Below are 22,366 nucleotides of genomic sequence, written 5' to 3'. Positions count from 1 at the left end.
TGGATAGAAAAGAAATTTATGGTAGAACTTGACTAAAAGAAGAAATTTGTTGACAGGACGTATTCTGTTTGCGGATAATGCTATAGTATACAAAGTTATATTGCTAGAAGGTTTAGTGAAATGCAAGAGCAGCAGAGGATTAACATTTGGTGCAGTTATTGACAGCTGACACACACACAACAGACAAATATGTAATGTGTTGTTCATAAATGGTTGGAAAGTCTTTTTAATTGACCACACAATTGCTGAACAATCACTGGAAACAGTTCAATCCATTAAATACCTGGGAGTGTGGGAATGGAGCAGTCAAAGTGGAATAACCACTTAAAACTAATCTTAGGAAAGATAGATACCAGAAAAAGGTTCATCAGAAGAATCCTCATGAAATGTAGTCCACTCATGAAAGAGATAGTTTAGAAAATCGTGAGCTGATTCATATTTGAAAACTGCACCTCAGACAGAGACCTTTACTATTTAGAATTGATAGGGAACATAGCGAAGAATGAAAGGAGAGAGATGCATTTCATAACAGGTTCTTTTAGTAAATGTGAAAACCTTATGGGAATGCTTAGCCAATTCCTATAGCAAAGACTGTAAGAGAGGCATATAGTAATCACAGCGTGAATTACTAAAGTTCCTAAAGTAAACATTCCCAGAAGACTGTGAAGTTAATTTCAGCCAGTGCGTACAGAATATGTAGTGGCTGTAGGCTTATACTATAAAGTAATTTGAATAGCCCATAAATTTAGCTTTGTTGATGATGGCATCAATACATCCTATTAGAGGACTAGAATAAGAATCGCAATGAAATGTTGACTCCCTGCATGCTTTGACACAGCCATTGGACTAGCAATATTTATATCATATTGATAATGACCGATACATTTTAAATTGGTATAACCACAGAATTTTGTTGTTATTGACTGAAGTAATCTTTATAGTGAGAAAATAATATGCTCACTGATGTTCTTGGCCAATAACATGGCAAACATGAACAAAATTTGTATAAGACTTTACCAAAATTTTGCCTGCTCTTATATACCGTATTTACTCGAATCTAAGCCGCACTTTTTTTCCGGTTTTTGTAATCCAAAAACCCGCCTGCGGCTTAGAATCGAGTGCAAAGAAAGCGGAAGTTCTGAAAAATGTTGGTAGGTGCCGCCACAACTAACTTCTGCCGTCGAATATATGTAGCGCTACACAGGCATGCGTTGTAGACACAAAGATAAATACTGGCGCCAAAACCTCTGCGTCAATAAATAAATTAAAAAAAAAAAGGTGGAAGACGAGCTTTTTTTTTTTCCGCCCCAAGCTTCGACCACTGCATTTTCATACATTGTCCAACGAAGTAAATACAAATTCCATATTGTTCATCTTCGAATGTAGCAGTATTTCAATGTACTACGAAAATCCGACTGGCAAGACTGTTTGGGATGTTTGTCAATATGTTCAATTCTACGTTCTGAATTTTTAGCTACCTGTAAGAAGAGATGGTTGCTGATGAAATGTGAATCACATACAGTATTCTCTTCACCATAAGAATAATACGAATATAAAAATTTTGCCATGAATTCTTTCGTGTTTGATGCTATCTCATTTAAATCCTGTCTGTCTAATAAACTACGAAACTAGAGTGAGACAAAACAGCAAACGCGGAAAAATATACGTATCGTGTCATGTTTATATTCGTATTATTCTTATGCCTAATAGTGATACAGTCAGAAATGAAGCACGGCAACTGGCTAGATTTTTAAATCTAAGATGACTCTAATTTCTGTGCAGAATTTGATGTACTAAAGAAGCGGCCGCAAAGATTTTCAAACGGAGAAAATTTTCGCCTAACTCTCATTCAGAACATGTTCTATCATACTCAGTCTATTACTTGGTTCTTGTTGATCATTATCAAAGAAAGCAGCAGTTTAAGTAACAACAAATAGCAGTCTCTTACCATTGTTTCGCTAATGAGACGATTCCCCTCTTTTCTTTTTTTGAGCGGCGACAGGCCGTAAACACGCACTATCAGAATGCAACAAACAATGCATGACACAGTACAGTAATGCATTTTCAGCTTAGAGTGACGTAAACACATATAACAAAGAAAACGGCACTTATCAGATCAAAGCAAAATAAGCAATCGATTCAAACTAGACGAAGCATGTGAAAAAGGAAGGGTACCCATATAAATACAGACGGAGTGCCTGATGCATAGCAATGGCTACCTGGTAAAGCCTAACTGCTAAGCTTACGACTCGAACCAAACTACTATAGCTGTATCATCATTCATTCGACCTAAATTGTGTCTCATATTACAATGGACCAACTTGGTTTCGATGTGGAGGTGCTGCCTAAAACTTTTCTCTACCCTTGAATTTCGAGTTGTGGCTTAGATTCGAGAAATTTTTTCCCTTTATTTAGATTCTCATTTTCCAGGTGCGGCTTAGATTCGAGTAAATACGGTACTCTTGGGGAAACACAATAAAGGTCAAATTAGAGATATTTGAACCTGCATGGCAGCTACCAACAATAATCTTCATGAAACTTCCTGGCAGATTAAACTGTGTGTCGAACCAAGACTCTAACTCGGGAACTTTGCCTTTGGCAGTAAAGAGCTCTACCAATCTCGGTCCAGCACACAGTCTTAATCTGCCAGGAAGTTTCATATCGGCACACACTCCGCTGCAGAGTGAAAATCTCATTCTGTTATTATTATTATTATTATTATTATTATTACTTCCAATTTGGAATTGCATAATTTCACTTTTTATTACTCAATCTTTTTAATCTCTTTCACTAATTTGTATTTTATGCATTGTCATTTACATAACAACCAGGAACAAAAATATTGCTATCTTATAATAAAGAATAATGGTATTTTCTTTCAGAACAGCAATGGACCATTCTGATATTAAGCTGGTAGAGAAATTAAGAAGGGAATATCCAGAACAGTTTTATACACTAGTGAGGATGCATCTGTCATTCATTCTGGATCTTAATACAGATGAGTAAGTTTTCATTAAAATAAAATGTATTATGCCAACTACAACAGTAACATCGTTTGAGTGGAACTGTTGAAATCGGGTATATTTATGATATGATGCCATCACATATTGACCACTGACTTGTGCATGTCACAGTTTTTTTGATTGCTTATTGTTGAACTTGAGATATTTCAATTGTAAATATCTTTCTGTTTATATATCTAACTTCTTTGTGTTTTCATCTATGTTATAGATCATCTATGTTGTAGATCATGACCAATAAAGAATTTGGAATAGGTTAAAAATTGGTTGCTTTTATTGGTTTCATGCAGGAACATAGTTTCTGGTTACTGATTCACTTTAGTAGGATCAGTCATCTGTAATTAATAAATGTGCATGTCTGCTTTCATACATTTTTGATTTTACCAGAAATGTGTCCTGTAAGAGCAAAACTTTTGAAATGTCCCATTTTCTGTTCTAGTAATTTGACAGCAACAAATGTTGCACAGTTTTCATCCATTTTCTTTGTGGTTCGTAATGGAATGCTTTGATGGAACACTGTGTTGCTGTAGTGGGCAATATTTACAAATCTGGTGAATGTTGTGTAAAAACTGTTCGCAATTTCTGTGGAACACATGGTCAACAAAATACGCTAAGTAAGTTGAGTGTAGTGATGCTCTCGTGGTAGTCATTCTCTGCAAAACATCGCTGTTGTGGTTGAGTGATAGTGTTGCTGTAAGTCCAATGAAATATGTTTGCCAATCTTGACAACAAGTGGATATTCCCAGAATCAGCATGCAGTGAATTCTGAAAGTTCTGCACCTTTGGGCTTGCCTAAAAAATTCCAACTTAAACAAGAACTGAAGCTAAACAATCATGAAACAAAGAAGACACAACAGTTTCATCAAAAAAATAATGCGCATTGGTGGGGCACTTTTTGTTGAAAAGCTTTGTGAACAAGCAAAATTGCACGAATAGGGACACAGGAAACCCTCCAGTTGTTATGGAGAAACAATTACATCCACACTGTCTGTCTGTGTGTTGTGTGGCATTTGGGCTGAGGGCATAGTTGGACCACACCTTTTTGAAGATGGTGCCAGAAATGCATCAACAGTGGACAGTAAGTGCTACTGCAATATGTTAGAGCTTTTGTGGTTTCAACTGGGTCATGTGAATGCTGAAGAGGTTTAATTTCAGCAAGATGGTGCAACATGTCACACTTTGATTGCAACAATGCACTTTTTAGAGAGGTTCCCTGGCTGGATGATTACTTTCAACGGTGACTTTACTACTCAGCTCTTGTGATTTGACACCAAGTGATTTCTTCCTGCAGAGGTATTTGAAATCTAGTGTATACATAGGCCAACATACCATGATCACTTGCAGAGCTCAAGGCCAACATTTAACGTGTGATTTCAGAATCGAGGTGCAGGTATGCTAGAAAGATATGGGCAATTTCATCGAAAGAAGTAGTTGTGTGTGCAGAATCGTGAAGGGCATTTGAATAATACCATATTTAATACATAATTACAGGTAACATACACTGAAGTAATTTACATATTATTCAGTTCCATCAAGTTACTTGCATGTTATTATGCACTGAAAAGTTGCACTCTTTATGGGACACCCTTTTCTTTAAATATTTTGTTCCTAACTTTCTTTAGTTCTAGTAACTTCCGTAGTGTAACATGTAAGTTAGGTGTTGGGAGGTACAAGAAAGACAAGAAAGCAACAATCACTCTCACACACGTGGACGATCAGGTACAGGTCTGATCTTGATTAAGGGATGGATATAAGAATCCTTTTAAGTGTAAGTTACAATATTACAAAATTAAAGTAACATGTAATCTGATAAATGTTCAGATACTAGCTCCATGCCGCAGTATCACCCACTGATAAGCCAGTATGTATTTTTATAAATCTTCCATTAGTCCACCACCTTCAGCCTCCTTTCTCTTCCCATCCCTTCCCCCCATTGCTCTTTCCATCTCCTCCTCCCCCTACTTGCATCCATCGCCTCCTCCCACCTTGCCTGTCCATATTATTACCCCCCACCCCAGTAGGGGGCTGGTGGTTCTTACACCCAAAATGTCTTTCCAGATCATAATTAATGTGTGTACCAGATTTGGTTGAAATAGATACAGGGGTGTGGGATGAGCTTTCTATCTGTACTCATATTGTACCTAAGTGAATTCCACCCTGCAGTTTAGTTCTCACACAGCTCGATGGTGGTGGTGATGATGATGATGATGATGATGATGATGATGATGATGATGATGATGACATATGGCGTAATTTTGCTGGTGCATCCTGCGGTATACATGAATACTGTGTGCAGAATGTCATTAATACAGCCGCTAGTGAAGAAGTAATGAATTAGAACATGCATCTGCAATAGTTTTACTGTGTGAAGAGAGAAGTACAGTAAGTGATAAACTTTCTTATCGTTGTCTTCAATTTGTGGGGGTTGAAGAGAGAAGACCTTTCATAAAGGTTTGATTTGTATGTAAAGTTTGGTGAAAGTCAAAAAGTGTTGTCATTCTTAAATACTGGGTGAATAAAGAAAGAATATTCGTGTGTTGTGGGCTGCACTTATTTTTTACCCCCAGGCAGGGGTGTAAAAGATAGCTTGTGTGCTAGTTCAGAGTGTAAGCTATCTCCATTCCAGATCTCATCCAAAGCTGCCAAAGTGTTACAGTATGAATCAACATACTCTCACATATGTTGGGTCCCCTGCATCACCATCAGAACATGTTGACCTCTTAGCTGAGCAGGCAGATTAGGGAAATGATAATTCTGTAAAAATACAATCAGATTTAGTTGCTACCCAGTGCTTGCCTACAGGAGACAAAATACTGCTGTTGTCACAAAATATATTATTTTAAAACAGAAATAATTATTCCTAGCTTTTGGAACTGTTGCTCCTTCCTCAAGGAGGAAAGGAGGTGGGTTAGAAAGGATGAGGAAGGAGGGCCAAGTCATACATACTCTAGGTTGAGGAGGACCTACTGTATAGCCATTTGTACTTTTTGTATTAAATGTCCTGAGATGTTGTCCTTTTTTTCAGATCTGAAGTTGCTCATGAAAAGAACAAGTTCAAGCCGTCAAAATGGGTCTCTGTTGCTTTCTCCAGAAAAGCAAAGTGTCCATCAAAAGGTGTCATGGAAGGTGCTCCCTTAACACAAGAAGGAATTTGTCAAGTGTATCAGCTTATTGAATTTCTAGGAAAAGAACAGAGTAAGTGATATGTAAAACCAATAGTTAAACCTTGATTCTTTAAACGTCGAGAAATGGAATGAGGAAGTTTAGAAAGCAGCAGTTATAATTAAGGAGTACATATAAAATTGTTGCTTGCTCTTGTTGTTATATTATTGGAAACTGTCAGTAGGTGTAAGTAAATAAAAAATAGGGACTCAAACCATGATTCTGGTAGTAATAATATAAACTGCAGTTATGCAAAAGGAAATAGTTGGCAGCCTAATTAGCAAAGTTGTACTGAGTAATAGAGAAAGTTAACAATTGGTATCTACTTTACTTGATACTGAAATACTATTTTTTCTTATAGAACATGAGACAGTAGTACACTTAAGCAAGCAGTATACCAATGGTTTGTTATGAATAACACGGGAGTATTAAAACTGGCTTTCAGTAACACTTAGTATCTGTACATTAAAACAGAAAGCTAAAGATCATTACAGGTAATTCATTATTAATGTTAGAGCACTAGTAATTGGGACTTGAGGATCTTTTTATCAGTTTAATTATTGGGAAATACTGCCATTGAAATGGTATCCAAATCTTTATTTATGCAGGTTATTGTTTGCTTTGTCAGGGACCATTTACATCTGTGTAATAAATAAAGCTAACAAAAGACATGTGATTCCTGAATCTGTAGTTGTTTGAAGAGTGGTAGCCAATTATTTAGTATAGCAAGCAAATGTTATAAAATTGGTAGCTGCACTTAATTAGTATAGTAACTGTAATTTGGAAAACAAAACTGACTCAATAGTTCATGTGGGAGGAGTCAGAAACGTATCTATCAGTGACTAAGTTCAAGGCTGATTAGTTTCATTAAAAAAACAGTACGAAAAACACTATTAATTGCAAACACATGAAATATATACATAATTACAAACTTAAACATTAATTGTTCCTTAAACCTATTTTTCAAGTTTACTAGACAGTAACTACTCTCATTGCAGTTGTATGCAAGTAACGTTGTACTGTACTGATATTTCAATAAGAATGACATTTAATAGAGCACTTTAGATCTTTTCTTGTCGGTTACACTTCAGTGAAACTTTATCTTTCTATGAAAAACATGAGGAGTCCTTCAGAAACAGAATTCACTGATGGTAAAGAAATCTACTACTCTACGAAAGTTATTAAATGTTGTAGAAATAAATTACTTTTCAGTTCAGTAAAATAAGATTCTTGGGAATATCACAGCACTTAGAATAGGACCCTGTCTAGGTAAATGACTACGGATAAAATATGGGTCTTCACTACAAAGTTTAAATGAAACAGCATTATTATTTGAATAAGAAATCAAATAACTGGTGCATGAAATTTTGCAGTACTCAACTGGTTATTAGAGATAAGGTGGTGGCTGTGGTGATCACTGGTGGTTACTAAAAATGGTGGCAAAAGTATGCATGTCTCTTGCTATGTCACAAGCTCTGAAAATACACTTCTTAACATCAGATTTTCCTAGTACAGAGATGACCAATGTATGCTATGAATAATGCGTGAAATTTCTTCAACAGCAGAGGCTATATTAAATAATTTTGCTGCTCTTCCTACTGCGTTCAGCACAAGAGATGCAAACATTTTGCATGCTGGCCATCAACTAACTCTAAAAGGAGCTTTGCAGTTCAACTGCCAAATCCATCAACTAATTCGAAAAGGAGCTTTGAAGTTTAACTGCCAAATCCACTTTTTTTTATTCCCACCATGAGGGTTTTGTTGCAGAGGGTCTTTGCTCTACGTTTTACATAATTACAAACCTAAATACCCTATGCATGAACCATTGTTACTAGTAAAGTTATTTTCATTCTTTTGCAGAACATTACTTTTAAGATTACATCCATAGATTAATTATCTTGACATGAATAAAACATTTACGTAAATGTTACATCAGAGTATGGTCACATTAAGTAAAAGCTGATGAAGTTTTATGAGATAAGTATAGATAGTGTTGATATTGGTCTTACAAATGGAAGTCCTAGTTAAACGGTGGTGTTAGGAAGTTCCATTGAAATCAGAGAGAACTACAGTACTGATTTAAGTGAATGCAAAGCCTAATTGATAATATCGAAATGAAGCCAACGGAGTGCGAGGAGAGCAATGCAATAAACATTTAATGAATTCAGGAGTAAAATTTTGCCAACAGTCTGACTTGTGCATACTGTATTTACTCGAATCTAAGCCGTACTATTTTTTCTGGTTTTTGTAATCCCAAAAACCGCCTGCGGCTTAGAATCGAGTGCAAAGTAAGTGGAAGTTCTGAAAAATGTTGGTAGGTGCCGCCACAACTAACTTCCGCTGTCGAATATATGTAGCGCTACACAGGGATGCTTTGCAGACTCAAAGATATAAATACTGGTGCAAAAACCTCTGCGTCAGTAAATAAATTTAAAAAGAAAAAGAGGTGGAAGACGAGCTTTTTTTCTCTGCCCCGAGTTTCGACCACTGCATTTTCATACATTATCCAACGAAGTAAATACAAATTCCGTATTGTTCATCTTTGAATGTAGCAGCATTTCAATGTACTACGAAAATCCGACTGGCAAAACTGTTTGGGATGTGTGTCAATATGGCCAACTCTACATTCTGAATTTTTTCATACCTGTGAGAAGAGATGGTTGCTAATAGGAACTATTATGAATTGTGAATCGTATGCAGTATTCTCTTCATCATAAGAATAATACGAATATAAACATTTTGCCATGAATTCTTTCGTGTTTGCTGCTATCTCATTTAAATCCTGTCTGCCTAATAAACTACGAAACTAGAGTGAGACAACAGCAAACATGGAAGAATATATATATCATGTCATGTTTATATTCGTATTATTCTTATGCCTGATAGTGATACAGTCAGAAATGAAGCACGGCAGTTGACTAGATTTTTATATCTAAGATGACTCTAATTTCTGTGCAGAACGTAATGTACTAAAGAGGCGTCTGCAAAGATTTTCAAACAGAGAAACATTTTTACTGAACTCTCATTCAGAACATCATCTATCATATGCAGTCTATTATTTGGTTCTTGTTGATCATTATCAAAGAAATCAGCAGTGTAAGTAACAACAAATAGCAGTCTCTTGCCATTGTTTCGCTAATGAGACGATTCCCCTCTCTCTCTTTTTTATTTTTATTTTTTTTTTTTAATTTTAAGCGGCAGTAGCGTGCACAAAAGCAAGCTATGCCGCGAGCGGCGACATGTCATAAACACTCATCATCAGAATGCGACAAACAATGCATGACACAGTACAGTAATGCATTTTCAGCTTAGAGTGGCGTAAATATCTATAACAAAGAGAACGGCACTTATCAGATCAAAGAAAAATAAGGAATCAATTCAAACTAGACGAAGCACGTGAAAAAGGAAGGGTACCCGTATGAATACAGACGGAGTGCCTGATGCATAGCAATGACTACCTGGTAAAGCTTAACTGCTAAGCTTATGACTCGAACCAAACTACTGTAGCTGTATCATCATTCATTCGACCTAAATTGTGTCTCATATTACAATGGACCAACTTTGTTTCGATTTGGAAGTGGGGTCTAAAACTTTTCTCTCCCCTTGAATTTTGAGTCTCAAACTTCAGATGCGGCGTAGATTCGGGAAAATTTTTATTCCTTGATTTCGAGTCTCATTTTTCGTGTGCGGCTTAGACTCGAGTAAATACGGTAGTCAGTAAATGGTTCAAAATCATCTATCAGTCGCCCAGTGACCATACTAGGGGCTCTGATCTTAAGGGACATATGTGGACATGGCACAAAAAAATCTTTTTGCCAATCGACTGTGGAGAGTGAAGCCTTAGGAAGACCTTCAGCATTGTGGCCAAGGGGTCACTTGTCATTGCATGTAACAGCTTCTTCGTTTTGGTCAGCATTTCTCTCTCGTGTTATCCAATTCTAAAATTTACAGTCTTGGTATGCACGAGTAGCAGATCTAAGCTGCAAATGTGTGTGCCAACTTCTCTCCCACACATTATAGTTTGTCATTAACTATAATGATAGTGAGCAACTCTTTCTGTGCAATGTCTTGACATAACAAAATCAGTTCTTTGTGGGAAGTACTGCATTTGGTTTAATGTCTTCTTGCTTCTGTTAGCGATCGACAAATTCCTCTGGCCCCACACAGGAAACTGCCGCCATTTATCAATTTGCAACAACTTGACAATGCTTTGCATGTCATGCAAAAATTGGGCAAGTATTAATGAATGGATTCTTAAAAAACATAGAAATTCCTTCTTTATGTTAGAGTGAAAGTAACATTTCTGTATTAGAGATGTTGTGAATATTATTTCACAACATTCCTATGTTTTGGAGTGTTACACTGATCTGTATGATGCAAACAACACAAATAAGAGAATACCAGAAAACACAGAGGCAAACACAAACAGTCTGATGTAAATTAGCTCTGCATCATTATTAGGCACTTTACAAAAGTCATGACGTGCCAGATTTTTAATAGCTATGTGCAGTTATTATAATAAACATTCTCATAAAGATTGTCGCTTAGCAAATGTTTCCAGTAGTAAGTGAAGCAGTAAGTGTACAACGAATGTTGTACATGACTGGAAAAAAGTCGGTCTTTGGCACAAGCCCACATCCAGACCATTGGCCTGATGCAGGCTTAAAGTACAACTTGTTGGGATTGCAAGTTTTCCATAATGAATTCATGTATTTGAGGCAGTAACTTAGCAATTCTGGCATTGCAGCAACTGAACAATATTTGGCAGTTGTTTCCCTTCCTCTCTCTCCTAAACATTAAATCATTGCAAGCATTCTTTGGTAAAAATTAATTTATGTACAGAGTTTATATCAGGAACAACACACACATCTAGGCTCCTGAATTTATTAAGATTCAAAAGCATATTATTCAAATGGTTTCAGCATACAAGCAAGTTTTCCAAATACTGAAGATCATGTCATGCTCGGAACTCTTTTTAGCAAACTACACACTCCTTGAAAACCTTTGGTAGTGGCAGCAGATGCATCACAAAGTGGAATGTCTTGCTTCTTTCAAACAGTAGTCTGAATAGTTCCAATTGACCAGAGGAATTTGCTTTTAAGATGCTCAAGACATTTCATGTAATTATTCACAACAACAACAAAAATCATTTGCACAGTATAAGAAATCACAAGGTTTGTATGTACTTATACTAAAATAGGATTTTCTTTCCTTGTAACAGGCTACAAGCTGTTAATAGATAGTTTTGCACCATGGATGGAGACACCAGAAAAGGCAGCTCAGAGTGCAAATATGGGCCTTATTTGTGTTGTGTCATGATATATTCTGTGTATTGTAAATGTTGGACATTATTAGACATGGTTTATTGTTTTTACATACAATTTTTAGAATAATTCCAAATTGAATCAGTTCTTTGTAATTTTTATGCCTTAACAAAAACTATGAAATTTCAGATATTATTCAAGAAGGTATATTTCGCCGAAGTGGAAAAATGACTCGTCAGAATGAGCTGAAGATGTTGATGAACCAGGGAGTGCCTCTAAAGTTGGGAGAAGGGAACTTCTCTGTGCATGACTGTGCTTCAGTATTGAAGAACTTCCTGGCAGAATTACCAGAGCCATTGTTAACTGATGCACATTTTCCAGCGTACTACCAAATATCAGGTACAGTCAGCTAAAATATGATTTGTTTAGTAGTTGTTCACTGTTTGAAAATAGGCCTTGCCACTACCTTTGGACACTTTCCTCTTCCTGAAAGCTTATGTTACTTATATTTGTTGTTACTAATGATTAATAATACCATGAAGAGTAAATCTTTGAATTAATGTATGTGTACTTCATTTTTGTAGTACGCAACCTGTGTAGTATAATTTTTATCTGAGTTTGCCAGAAATTGTTGAGAATAGATTTTTCTTGCTGTCCGAAATGATGAAATAATCAAAAATTCACTTTGCATGTAAATCACATGTAATATATTTTTCTTAATTGTGTTGCTTTAAGTATCTATTGGCAATAAGTCCTATATTTTGAAATAAAGAGATTTTGTGATGCATCCTCCAACAGTGATACAGAAGTTATGACTCTCACAGCAACTGTTGCAGATGTTAAAAGGGTTACATGCTTTTTCAAGGCACCATCAGTTTTATACCGACCATAAAGCGTTAGTTATGGATGATTCCCATACTTTTACAATGAAAGAGCTGAGACACCACTATTATGGTTGTACTGAAGAGAAATTGAACAAACATATACATGTAGTATTTTTAGGTGTACAGTTGTACAAAATATTTTCTTACATTAGTATAATGTGTATTACAATGAAGGGAGGAGTAAAGTCAACCACTTACCATATAGTTAAGCTGTTAAGCAGTCTCACAGACAAGATTGAAATTTTTGCAGAGCTTTCAGACACATGCCTTTCCTTGCAACTAACTATAAAAAACTTACAAATTTACACGCGCACTGCTGGTGGATGATAAAGTTAATGACCAACCATGTCTCAGACATGTTCGAGGTACATTATATTAGAAGATGTAGCAAATTGCGGAAGCAGTGGTGCCAAAGCCAGCTTTGCACATTCATCGTCCAATGTAACTGAACATTCTGTTGCTGAAATAAGACATTTGGAGTTACATAAAGGAGAAACAGTGTATCAGGCTCTGGAGACTTCTCTGGTGCTACATATGCTGTTGAGATGTGACCACTGTATTGGAGTAAACATCACACAGTTTAGTTAGTCATCCTAAAATGTCTCACTTGACATTTGTCCACTACGCCTCGCAGTAATGCGGGCTACTATATAGCAATCAACATGTTAGTGTCGTAACATACATGCATAGCTGCAGGAAGGCAGTTGAAGCAACATTTGACTGCAGACATCCTGTTTTGTCATTAAGAATGCCAGTAATATCATACAAGGTCTGTTCAAAAAATTCCAGAACTTTCATAATTTCATACTAACGGTGTGTTGGAGCAAAATGATGTTGGCATCCCTACACACGCCTGTATTTAAAGTGTAGCTGCCAGAAGTTTCATTGTTGTATGTGTGTTAATTACTGTTCAGTGCTGTATTGCATAGAACATTGTCACACACAGTTTGCAAATTTTGAGATAGCAGAGTTACATGAGCAATGTGTGTGCGTTAAATTTTGCATGAAACTCAAGAAAACTCTACAGACACACATCAAATCATGCAAGAAACCTACTGTGATGAGTGCTTCAGCCATACTTGGAGCTATGAATGGTTCACGTGGTTTAAAAATGGCCAGGTGAAAGTTAAAGCTGACCCTTGTTCAGGACATCCTTTGATGTCTGCCGACAATGCTCATGTCAGCAACGTCAACGAAATTACGTGTACCAATCGAAGACTGACTGTCCGAGAGATTGTGGAAGAATGTAACACTTCAGTTAGATTATGTCATGAAATTCTAACACAGCAACCTGGAAGGCATAAGTTCATCCCATGGCTCATGAATTAAGAGCAGAAAGACCTTTGCCTCATGATCTGTGAAGAGCATGTGGATCGCACAAATGAGAACGAGATGTTCCCTAAGGGAATCGTAACTGGTGATGAGACGTGGGTCTACGGTTATGATCTCGAGACCAAGGTTCAATTTTCAAAGTGGGTCGGGAAAGGTTCTTAAAGACCAAAAAAAAGCTCATTAGGTCAGTCAAATGGCAAAACCATGCTGTAGTTTTCTTTGACTTGGAATGATTAGTTCATCAAGAATTCGTGCCACGGGGATAAACCGCTAATCGATGGTACTTTCTGGATATTTTGAGACGCTTGGGAGCAAATGTGAAAAGGAAACGGCCTGAAATGTGGTGACACAATTCACGGCTCTTGCATCACAATAATGCACCCGCGCGTTCATCCCTGTTGGTGCGTAATTATTGCACAGAAGATGAAATCACTGTGCTGCCTCATCCTCCGTACTCTGCAGACCTGGCCACTGTGGACCTTTCTCTCTCTCTCTCTCTCTCTCTCTCTCTCTCTCTCTCTCTCTCTCTCTCTCTCTCCTCCCCCCCCCCCCCCCCCCTCAAAAGATGAAAACCCCGTTGAAAAGATGAAGATTTGCAGTGGTAGATGAGATAAAAGAAAATTCGCTGAGTACACTTCACACCATCCAGCAAAAGGCATACCAAAACCACTTCCAGAAGTGGTATCAGTGTTGGGAGCGGTGTATCAGTTGTGGAGGAGAGTACAAAGGAGACCATGCCCAATAAGTAAAAGGTAAGCATGGAAAAATTTTGTGGACAAAGTTCTGGAACTTTATGAACGGAACTCGTATATGTGTTCATTTCAGTCTGAAGAATTTGGTACACATGGACAATGTAAGCTGCCACAAGTGTACTGCAGATCCTGCATCTGTTGACATATATTGGTCCACAACTGCAGCAGTGACAAGCCAACAGTGTTGACGAATCTGCATATTCAAATATGGTCATGCAGACAATATGAGGGATGTACCATCCAGTGGTCACATTGTAGGGACAGTTGCGCATGAACGCGTGCCCAAGCCCACACACACCCACTCCAAAAATCGTCACATAGCAGGATGCATTGCACGCTGAGAGTCTATGTATTACAAACCATATTTCCTCGAGACTGACTGTGAGTGATTCTGCTGCTCATTTCAGTCATTGACACGCTAATATTGTACACATTGATGTCAGTGAGGTGTACTGGTACTGTATTATGTTTCCTCATTGATTCTGCTGCACTGACACACTTCGGCAGTCAGTGACTTTTTGGATAATTCAAATTAATGCATCAATGGGCCTAAAACAGTGCCATCTCAGGTAGTCTTAATCAGTTACTATTGCTACACAGTCCTTTCATCCTTTGAGTTTTGGCTCATTCACAGAATCCCTTCTGAGATGATGTAATTTTCACAAACATTTCCGTGATCGATCTGTGTGTTCCTCCCAAGGAAATTGCTGCATTTTATGACACACTACATGTTTGTTTCAAACAAATTATTTTTTGCAGCAAAAGAAATCTTATTTCATGCCATTTACCCAACATAATTATGCAATGATCCTGTGTGTGAGTAAGTATTTGTGCAGCCAAAAATCTAACTTGCTTAAAACAAAGTTGAAGGTAAACGTTGTAGGATAGTTCTTGTAGAATGTAAATACTTTATGATTAAAGGAGACCATTCACTGAAAAGAAAAAGCATTGAGTTATTGATAGGTACATAGGAAAGAAGGAAAACTTGCTAGCTTTTGGAAACATCCTTTGATGAACTAGAGTAAAACACACACATGCATACACATGCGTGTGTGCCCTCCTCTGCCCCTATATGGTGGCAGCTACACCGACAGTGTCAATGCTATTTACGGCAGGTGGACAGGTTATGGTGAGAGTAGTGTTGGGTGGGGTGAGCGGAGGGTGAGGGAGACGGGAGGCAGGGAGAGGGACCATGAGTTTTTGGCTAGCAGCTAGTAGGAAGGCAGCTGGTTTGCTGGCTATGAATGTGGAAGGAAGGGGTGGCCGGTATACGTGGTGGCAAGTTTGTAGCAGCCAGTGGGAAGTGGCACACACTGAAGGTGATGTGGGGACATTAATTGGGTGATAGGAGAAACTGTTGGGTGAAGGGGTTACCTGAGATTGAGGCCAGGAGATGTACGGGAGCGTAGGATGTGTTGTAAGGATAACTCCCATCTGTGTAGTTCAGAGAAGCTGGTGTTAGAGGGAAGGATCCAGATGACTTAGATTGTGAAGCAGCCACTGAAATTGAGCGTGTTGTGCTCAACTGCATGTTGTGCATGGCACCATCAGCTTCTCTGAACTCCACAGATGGAAGTTATCCTTACAACTCGTCATCTGCTTCCATGATCGTCCTGGCCTCAATCTCTGATAACCCTCTGTCCCCACACCCTCCACCTGTGAATTTCCCTTTCCTCCATCCTGTCATCCCCTTGTAATTCATGTCCCTACATTGACTTCGGCGTGTACCATTTCCCACTGGCCGCAATTGTGCCAGTCCATATACTTGCCACCCCTCCCTCTCGCATTCGTAGCCAGCAAACTGACTTCTTTTATATTTAATAATGCATTCTGCCAATTGTGACAGTGCACATTGTTGTCATATTGATAATATTTAACAGACTGCAAGGTGCACCTTAATTTTTAAGTAATTGATTAAAAATAACATTTTTACCATTTTTTATTATTAGATTGCACAGCCAGGCTAAAAAAATTCATAGTTAGAAACCTAATTGATGCTTAAAATCCTTGAAAATCATCATCTGAACTTTCTTCTTCTTCTTCTTCATCATCATTATTACTGTCCTCTTTATATATCATTTCACACGAGCCTCGTTCGTCCAGCCTTTGTCGTGTATGTGAACACAACCACCTTGCAGTGTTTCAGAAGGTTGTGGCATTGTTTTGCACTTGAAAATGGTCATTGGATTAAGTTTAGTACCATCAGCATGACATGAAAGGAAAACAGTGTAGCACATTTTTTCATGTCCACTTGTTTTTATAGTTTTGGCACCTTTTGTGGCAACAGTTCTGTTACTTGAGACATCAAATGTGGGACGAGTTTCGTCCATATTAGCTATTTGGCTTAGTTCCACACTGGTTTTCTTTTGCTGTTGAATAATAAAGCAATGGAAAGATATTTTCTTTTCATATTCCTGTGGCATTTTCAGAGAGATTTTGGTTTTCGTTAGCATGTCAAGTCCATGATGCTTCATAAACCTGTACCACCAACCAACTTCACCCTTAATGTCTGTTAAGTTCTACAGTAGTGCAAGCTATGAGCGTGTACTTCAATCATGTTTGTATTAATTCCAATGCCATTTTGACAGTGTCCTTGAATCCATTTCAGTATGTCATCTAGTTTTGGCCATTTTTCCATTCAGTCCTCTATTTACACAATTAGTCTTTCTCATCTTTTTCAGTTCTTCTTTACTAGCCTGCCAGTCGCGAATGGTTTTCCCTGTTGGTGGAGGGCCGAAATGCTGCTCAGATGCTCTGTTTCCTCTGCATATGCTATTACTGTCAATTTATAGCCTGTCTCATATCTTGTTTTTTGTTTTTATATCTTACAAAATTAGCTACTAACAAAAATATTTTACTGTCACCAGTAACACAAATCACTTTCAATTCAAGTTAACTGGTACCACAGACTGCAATCATAGGCTAGACAGTGTTCTGGGTTTGTGATGGCAGCGTGGGAGGGAGATAGTATTAGCAAGCTTGTGGATCCCTGGAACTCATGTTTGTCATGTTAGGGCACTGCTGCTACCAGTTGAACCCAATGTTGCCAGGTAGAGATAGGCTTGCTGCAACATTGAATATATGGCCATTTTTAAGACTGGTGGGAATATTAAATCAAACACTGGACATTTTTATATTAATTTCAAGTATAAGACGCACACATTTTGGAGGCAATTTTTCGAAGAAAAAAGTGTGTCTTGTAGTCTGTAAAATATGCTATATGACTGTTAATTTTAAGGACAGAGTTTTAAGAATTTTTTACAACCGCATATTAACTTTAGTGAACAATTACATCTGTGTTAAATTCCTGCACTCAAACAATCACAATATGGGACATCACCAGAGTGTAACCTGTGCGTAAATGGTAATAAATGAGACTTGATCTGACCATACACACTAGGTTATTTAACGCCTAAGTGCCATTAAAGTGTGTGAGCTCTCACTGGTATAGAACTCATCATTTGAAATAGCCTACTTTCGACGACCACAAGCCAGATTTGAAGAGGCACTGCTACTGAGGACACATTTGCACAGATGAAAACAGTATACTACACACTGTCAGTCTAGCTGGCACCATGTAGGTGCGTGCGTGTGTGGTTGCGCGCGCGCACTTGCGTGTGTGTACTCAACGCTAGTGCCCCCTTTAATCCTAAAGTATTTACAAATTTGAAGATAAACATTAAATGCTCAATCTTGCTCCAGAGAAGTGCACACACTGCCAATTAAATGAAGTAGTATAAAAAGGAAGAACTTGGAAATGAGAATAAATTCTAGTTTTGTTGCGTATAACAATAGACAATAACTAAGGTCTGACTTACAACAAAAAATGTACACACTTTACAAGAAATAGTTTTCTGTTTATACTGCCAAGTCTCTCCTTCAATAATTATATAATGGATCAAAAGGGGGTAAAATATTGGACTCATTGTGCAGGGCATTCATACACTCGGATGTTGAACTTGATGTATTATTGTTTCAGTATCTTTGCAGGGCGTATAGGTTACGTTTTTGCATTTTTACTCTTATGGGAGGGAACTCTGGGGATAATTTTAATGATTAATGAAAACCAGCTCAGCATATGTTTGTTGTGTTATGGCCATTCTTCTCCTCCTCCCTCCCTCCTTCCCCCCCCCCCCTCTCTCTCTCTCTCTCTCTCTCTCTCTCTCTCTCTCTCTCTCTCTCTCTCTCTCTCTCTCTCTCTCTAATAACTCAGTAATTTGTTTTTCAAATGAGCTTAATAGGAGAGAAACATAGGCCATATGTTCCCGCATCTGTAGTTTACAATAACAGAACAGAGAATTCAAGATTGCAGAAGAGTTGTTGTCTTTTAAACAATTTTCCCTTGTTTTGGCTTTTGTTTTTTCACAAACAACTGTATCTTTTACATGAAAGAGCTATAGTGATCTAAGAAGCTCTGCTGTGGATTTTGCCTTTTCATTGTGTTGATTATTTGGTGACAAGCATGATGGAGAGCTTTTTCAGTGAGTCCTTGATTTTGATATGCAGCGTGTTGCCAAATTTTTTCCTGTGGCTGTCATCTTGGACAATTCAATAATAATCCCCATTCAGTATAGGACTAGTGCTGCAAGAAGGGTAGCCTGTGGATTTTCAGTTATGTAGGTGGCCTTATGCCTGGTCATACAAAGAGCTGACTTGTGTTTAGTACTTGGGTATCCCTCACTATCAGGCCACATCAATTCAGGAATGGTGAGATAGCGTGTGTTCATTCTATCAGCAATAGCTAGTCTGGGGTTGGGAAAATTCCATATGTCCTGCACTGCTCCACAAACAAATCTGCATGTGAGTGAGTCAGCATTTACACATTTGTGCCAGGCAGCTGTTGCAACAAGGTGAATTCTGTGCATTTGTCATTCGTAGGAATTTTGTCATTGGCAGTCAGATAACATTGTGAGTGAATCTGTGAGGGCAGGAACATCTGCTGAATGAATGTCACCACCATACTGTCCAGTACACGTGTTCAAAGGATATGTGAGGGAGGCATGTGTCCTGATGCTGTTTCTTTTCTCATTCGATTGATTAGGAGCATTGCGAACTGCTGTCGAACACTGATTAGCCCAAGTCCATCTTGGGAGAAAGGTAGGGTGAATGCCCTGAACAATACTTTAAAGATGTTACCACAAAGGAGCAGCCAGCTGAATATTGGCACCAAAGCTTCAGGGAGTGCAAGTATTTGAGTCATTAGTACATTTTGCTGGCACTGGATACATGAATTGTTTGCACCTTTTTCAGGGTGTTCAGATGTCTTGAGTGCTGATTCAGAATGGCTCTGATGCGGTTGAGGAGGTCCATGCAGTTGTTAGTTATCATGCGACCAGGTGTGGTGTCCCAGTAGATGTTAGAGAATGGGGTGAGGTCTGTTGTTTGGTTGATGTCACTTCTGGTATTTCATCAAAGCCCCTCACAAAGGGGAAGTATGGTCATTTCCCTGCTGTTAATGTAAGTAAATTCCAAGTACATCTACCAAGGAGGCTACATCATGATGGGAAGATACAACAACGGATACACCGTCTTTGTGTGCAGTGCAGCAGATCTGTGTGTTCTGAACCACTAATCTTTGAATTCCACTTCCAGTGACACACAGTAGATGTTCAGTAACTCTGGCATACCGGATCATCGGTAGCTGGCGTCCTTGGCTGACATATCAGCTGACGTGGAGCATTTTTGTGAGGTGACCATTGATAAAAATCAGATACTACTCCACAGAGGATTGTTGTGATATGATCTCAATATTCCATCATCACATTTATTAAAATCTCATGGCTCAGATGGTCCACTTTCCAACAGTATAAAAATACAATTGATAATCCAGTTTCAACCGATGTTGCGGAGCATATCATGACCCATAGTCCACATGTTCCAGAGAGGATGCTCCTATGAGGGACAGCATGATGTTGGTAGCTACATAAAGTCTTCTCCCGTAGTGTTTTCAAGCAAATCTTGGCTGCACACCTAATGGTTTTGAAATCTGCATTAAACAGTGTTATGGGCTGGAGGTAGTGTACATGTGCGTTACAGTTAGTTTTTGGGAGAATACTAGTGTCCCATTGTTCGTAGTGTTTCTTACCATTGCAGTTCACCACATTAGCAACAGCTTGAAGGGAGTAATTGAGGATGTCCGCATAGCATGGGTAGAATTCTGTCCCTTGGCCATCAGGCCCTGGAACTTTCCCTTAATCGCTCACAATGTTGCTTTCTCAGTTTCACTGATCGTGAATGAGTTTCCCAAAGGGACAATCCACCTCATGTAGGTTGTGATGTGGGCCGGGTATATTACCAGTGGGAGGGATCTTATAAAATGGGAATATTGCTGGGAATATTTCTTTGGCCCGGAAGATTCCCAAAAATTGGGAATTTATGAAAATTTTTAGATTTTGAACGTTTTAACACTTATTAACAGTTAAAGAACCTTAAAACTAGGTTAATTAAGTAAATTCGTACATTTCAATCAAGATTTATCACTCCATGCATTAATTTCTGTGCAAATTCCAGGCAAAACATCATTTACTGTAAGTCTGGCGGAAAAAATGATTTAAAATATTTGCTAGGCCTACTTTTAGGCAAGTTGAAACCCCCCAGTTTTCTGAATGAAACCTAAACTTACAAAATATTTCTATGGAGGCATATTTCTCAACCGGCTGTTGTTTGTAGTATTTTTTAATTTTTCCAAATGAATGACTAGAGGTGTTTCACTTTCAAAATTCAAAGACTCCTCATTTCCTGCGATGAATTATGATTTATAAATTTATTTTCCAAAATATCGCTATCACTTTCACTTTTAGAATTGTTAATTAATATTTTGCCACGTTTTGTGTCAATAAAATCACTTGTATTTTCAAGTACATCATAAATCTCGGCTGGTTTATTCGCATAATTTTCCCCGAAATGCCATTTTCAATGACTAATGTTTACAAAATTCACATTAAGTTTGTTTTAAACTTTATAGCCTAAATACCTCGAACATCGACAAAAAACTTAACAAACTTCCCTGTGTATTTTAGTAGCTTTAGTTACTCACTAGATGGCATATCAATATTATTAACATGGTTTTTGTAAAAGTTGATTATTTCGATGTTGGCAGTTGTAGGTAACGTAAGAGTCGTAAATGTCGATGCTTGGCAATTCTAGGGCTAATTCTTTGCTATGTAAAACATTGAAAACAAAAAAAAGTGTTTATTTCTAACAAGAAGGTTAAGTCCAGATCCATATAAATTTGATTTAACCTATTTTTACCTATTAAGTTTTTTGAGCTATCTTGCTAATTCATCATAAACTCCCAGGAATTTATGTACTTTAGGAATATTACCGGCAATATTCCCTGGGAATATTTCTTTGATTTTAAATTACCGGGAATTTTACACCACCACTTGCAGGTGCTCCTGGATGGTGCTGACTACTGTGTGACAAGCCTGATTTTTGATGTCTTACCTATCATACAGCGTCAACTCCTTTCCTCGTGGCTCATATTCCTGTAATAGACATAGGTAGAAGACCTGGCCCATACACCCCTCCCACCACTATCTACTCCAGCCCGGTCACAAGTATCACCTGTCCCAGTCCTACCTGTGAAAGCAATCGTGATCTACAAACTAAGCTGCAACTACTGTGCTGTGTTATGTGTGGGAATGATAACCAACAAGCTGTGTGCGCATGAATAGCCACTGCCAGACTGTGGTCAAGAGGCAGATGGATCATTCAGTTCCCAAAAATGCTGCCCAACACAACGTTCTTCGCTTCAGTGACTGCTTCACAGCCTATGCCATCTGGATCCTTCCTACCTACATTAGCTTCTCTAATTGCACAGGTGGGAACTCTCCCTGCAATATATCCTACATCCCCATATCCCAGTCTTGACCTTCACTAGTCCCTGTCTTTCATCCACCTACCTGCTCCCACTCCACCATGACACAGCCTTCTATTCCACCAACGCACCC

At 38.1% G+C, this 22,366-nt stretch overlaps 1 protein-coding gene across 6 annotated transcripts in view; it reads left to right on the top strand.

Annotated features, from left to right (window-relative positions):
• The window catches only part of LOC126187841 (rho GTPase-activating protein 19), a 117,358-nt gene that overhangs the window by 32,266 nt on the left and 62,726 nt on the right, over window positions 1-22,366 (top strand). For 3 of the 6 annotated variants that reach the window (XM_049929149.1, XM_049929148.1, XM_049929146.1), the window contains exons 2-4: window positions 2,883-3,002; window positions 6,046-6,215; window positions 11,636-11,845. In XM_049929149.1, coding sequence (XP_049785106.1) covers window positions 2,890-3,002; window positions 6,046-6,215; window positions 11,636-11,845 — 493 coding nt within the window. In that variant the 5' untranslated portion in view covers window positions 2,883-2,889. The remainder of the gene's footprint in view (window positions 1-2,882; window positions 3,003-6,045; window positions 6,216-11,635; window positions 11,846-22,366) is intronic. The other 3 variants (XM_049929150.1, XM_049929145.1, XM_049929147.1) reach the window with 1 other exon arrangement.

Source organism: Schistocerca cancellata, chromosome 5 (assembly GCF_023864275.1).
Source record: "Schistocerca cancellata isolate TAMUIC-IGC-003103 chromosome 5, iqSchCanc2.1, whole genome shotgun sequence".
Classification (NCBI taxonomy): domain Eukaryota; kingdom Metazoa; phylum Arthropoda; class Insecta; order Orthoptera; family Acrididae; genus Schistocerca; species Schistocerca cancellata.
The sequence above is the reverse complement of the archived record's forward strand: the minus strand, read 5'-3'. Positions and strand labels throughout refer to the sequence as shown.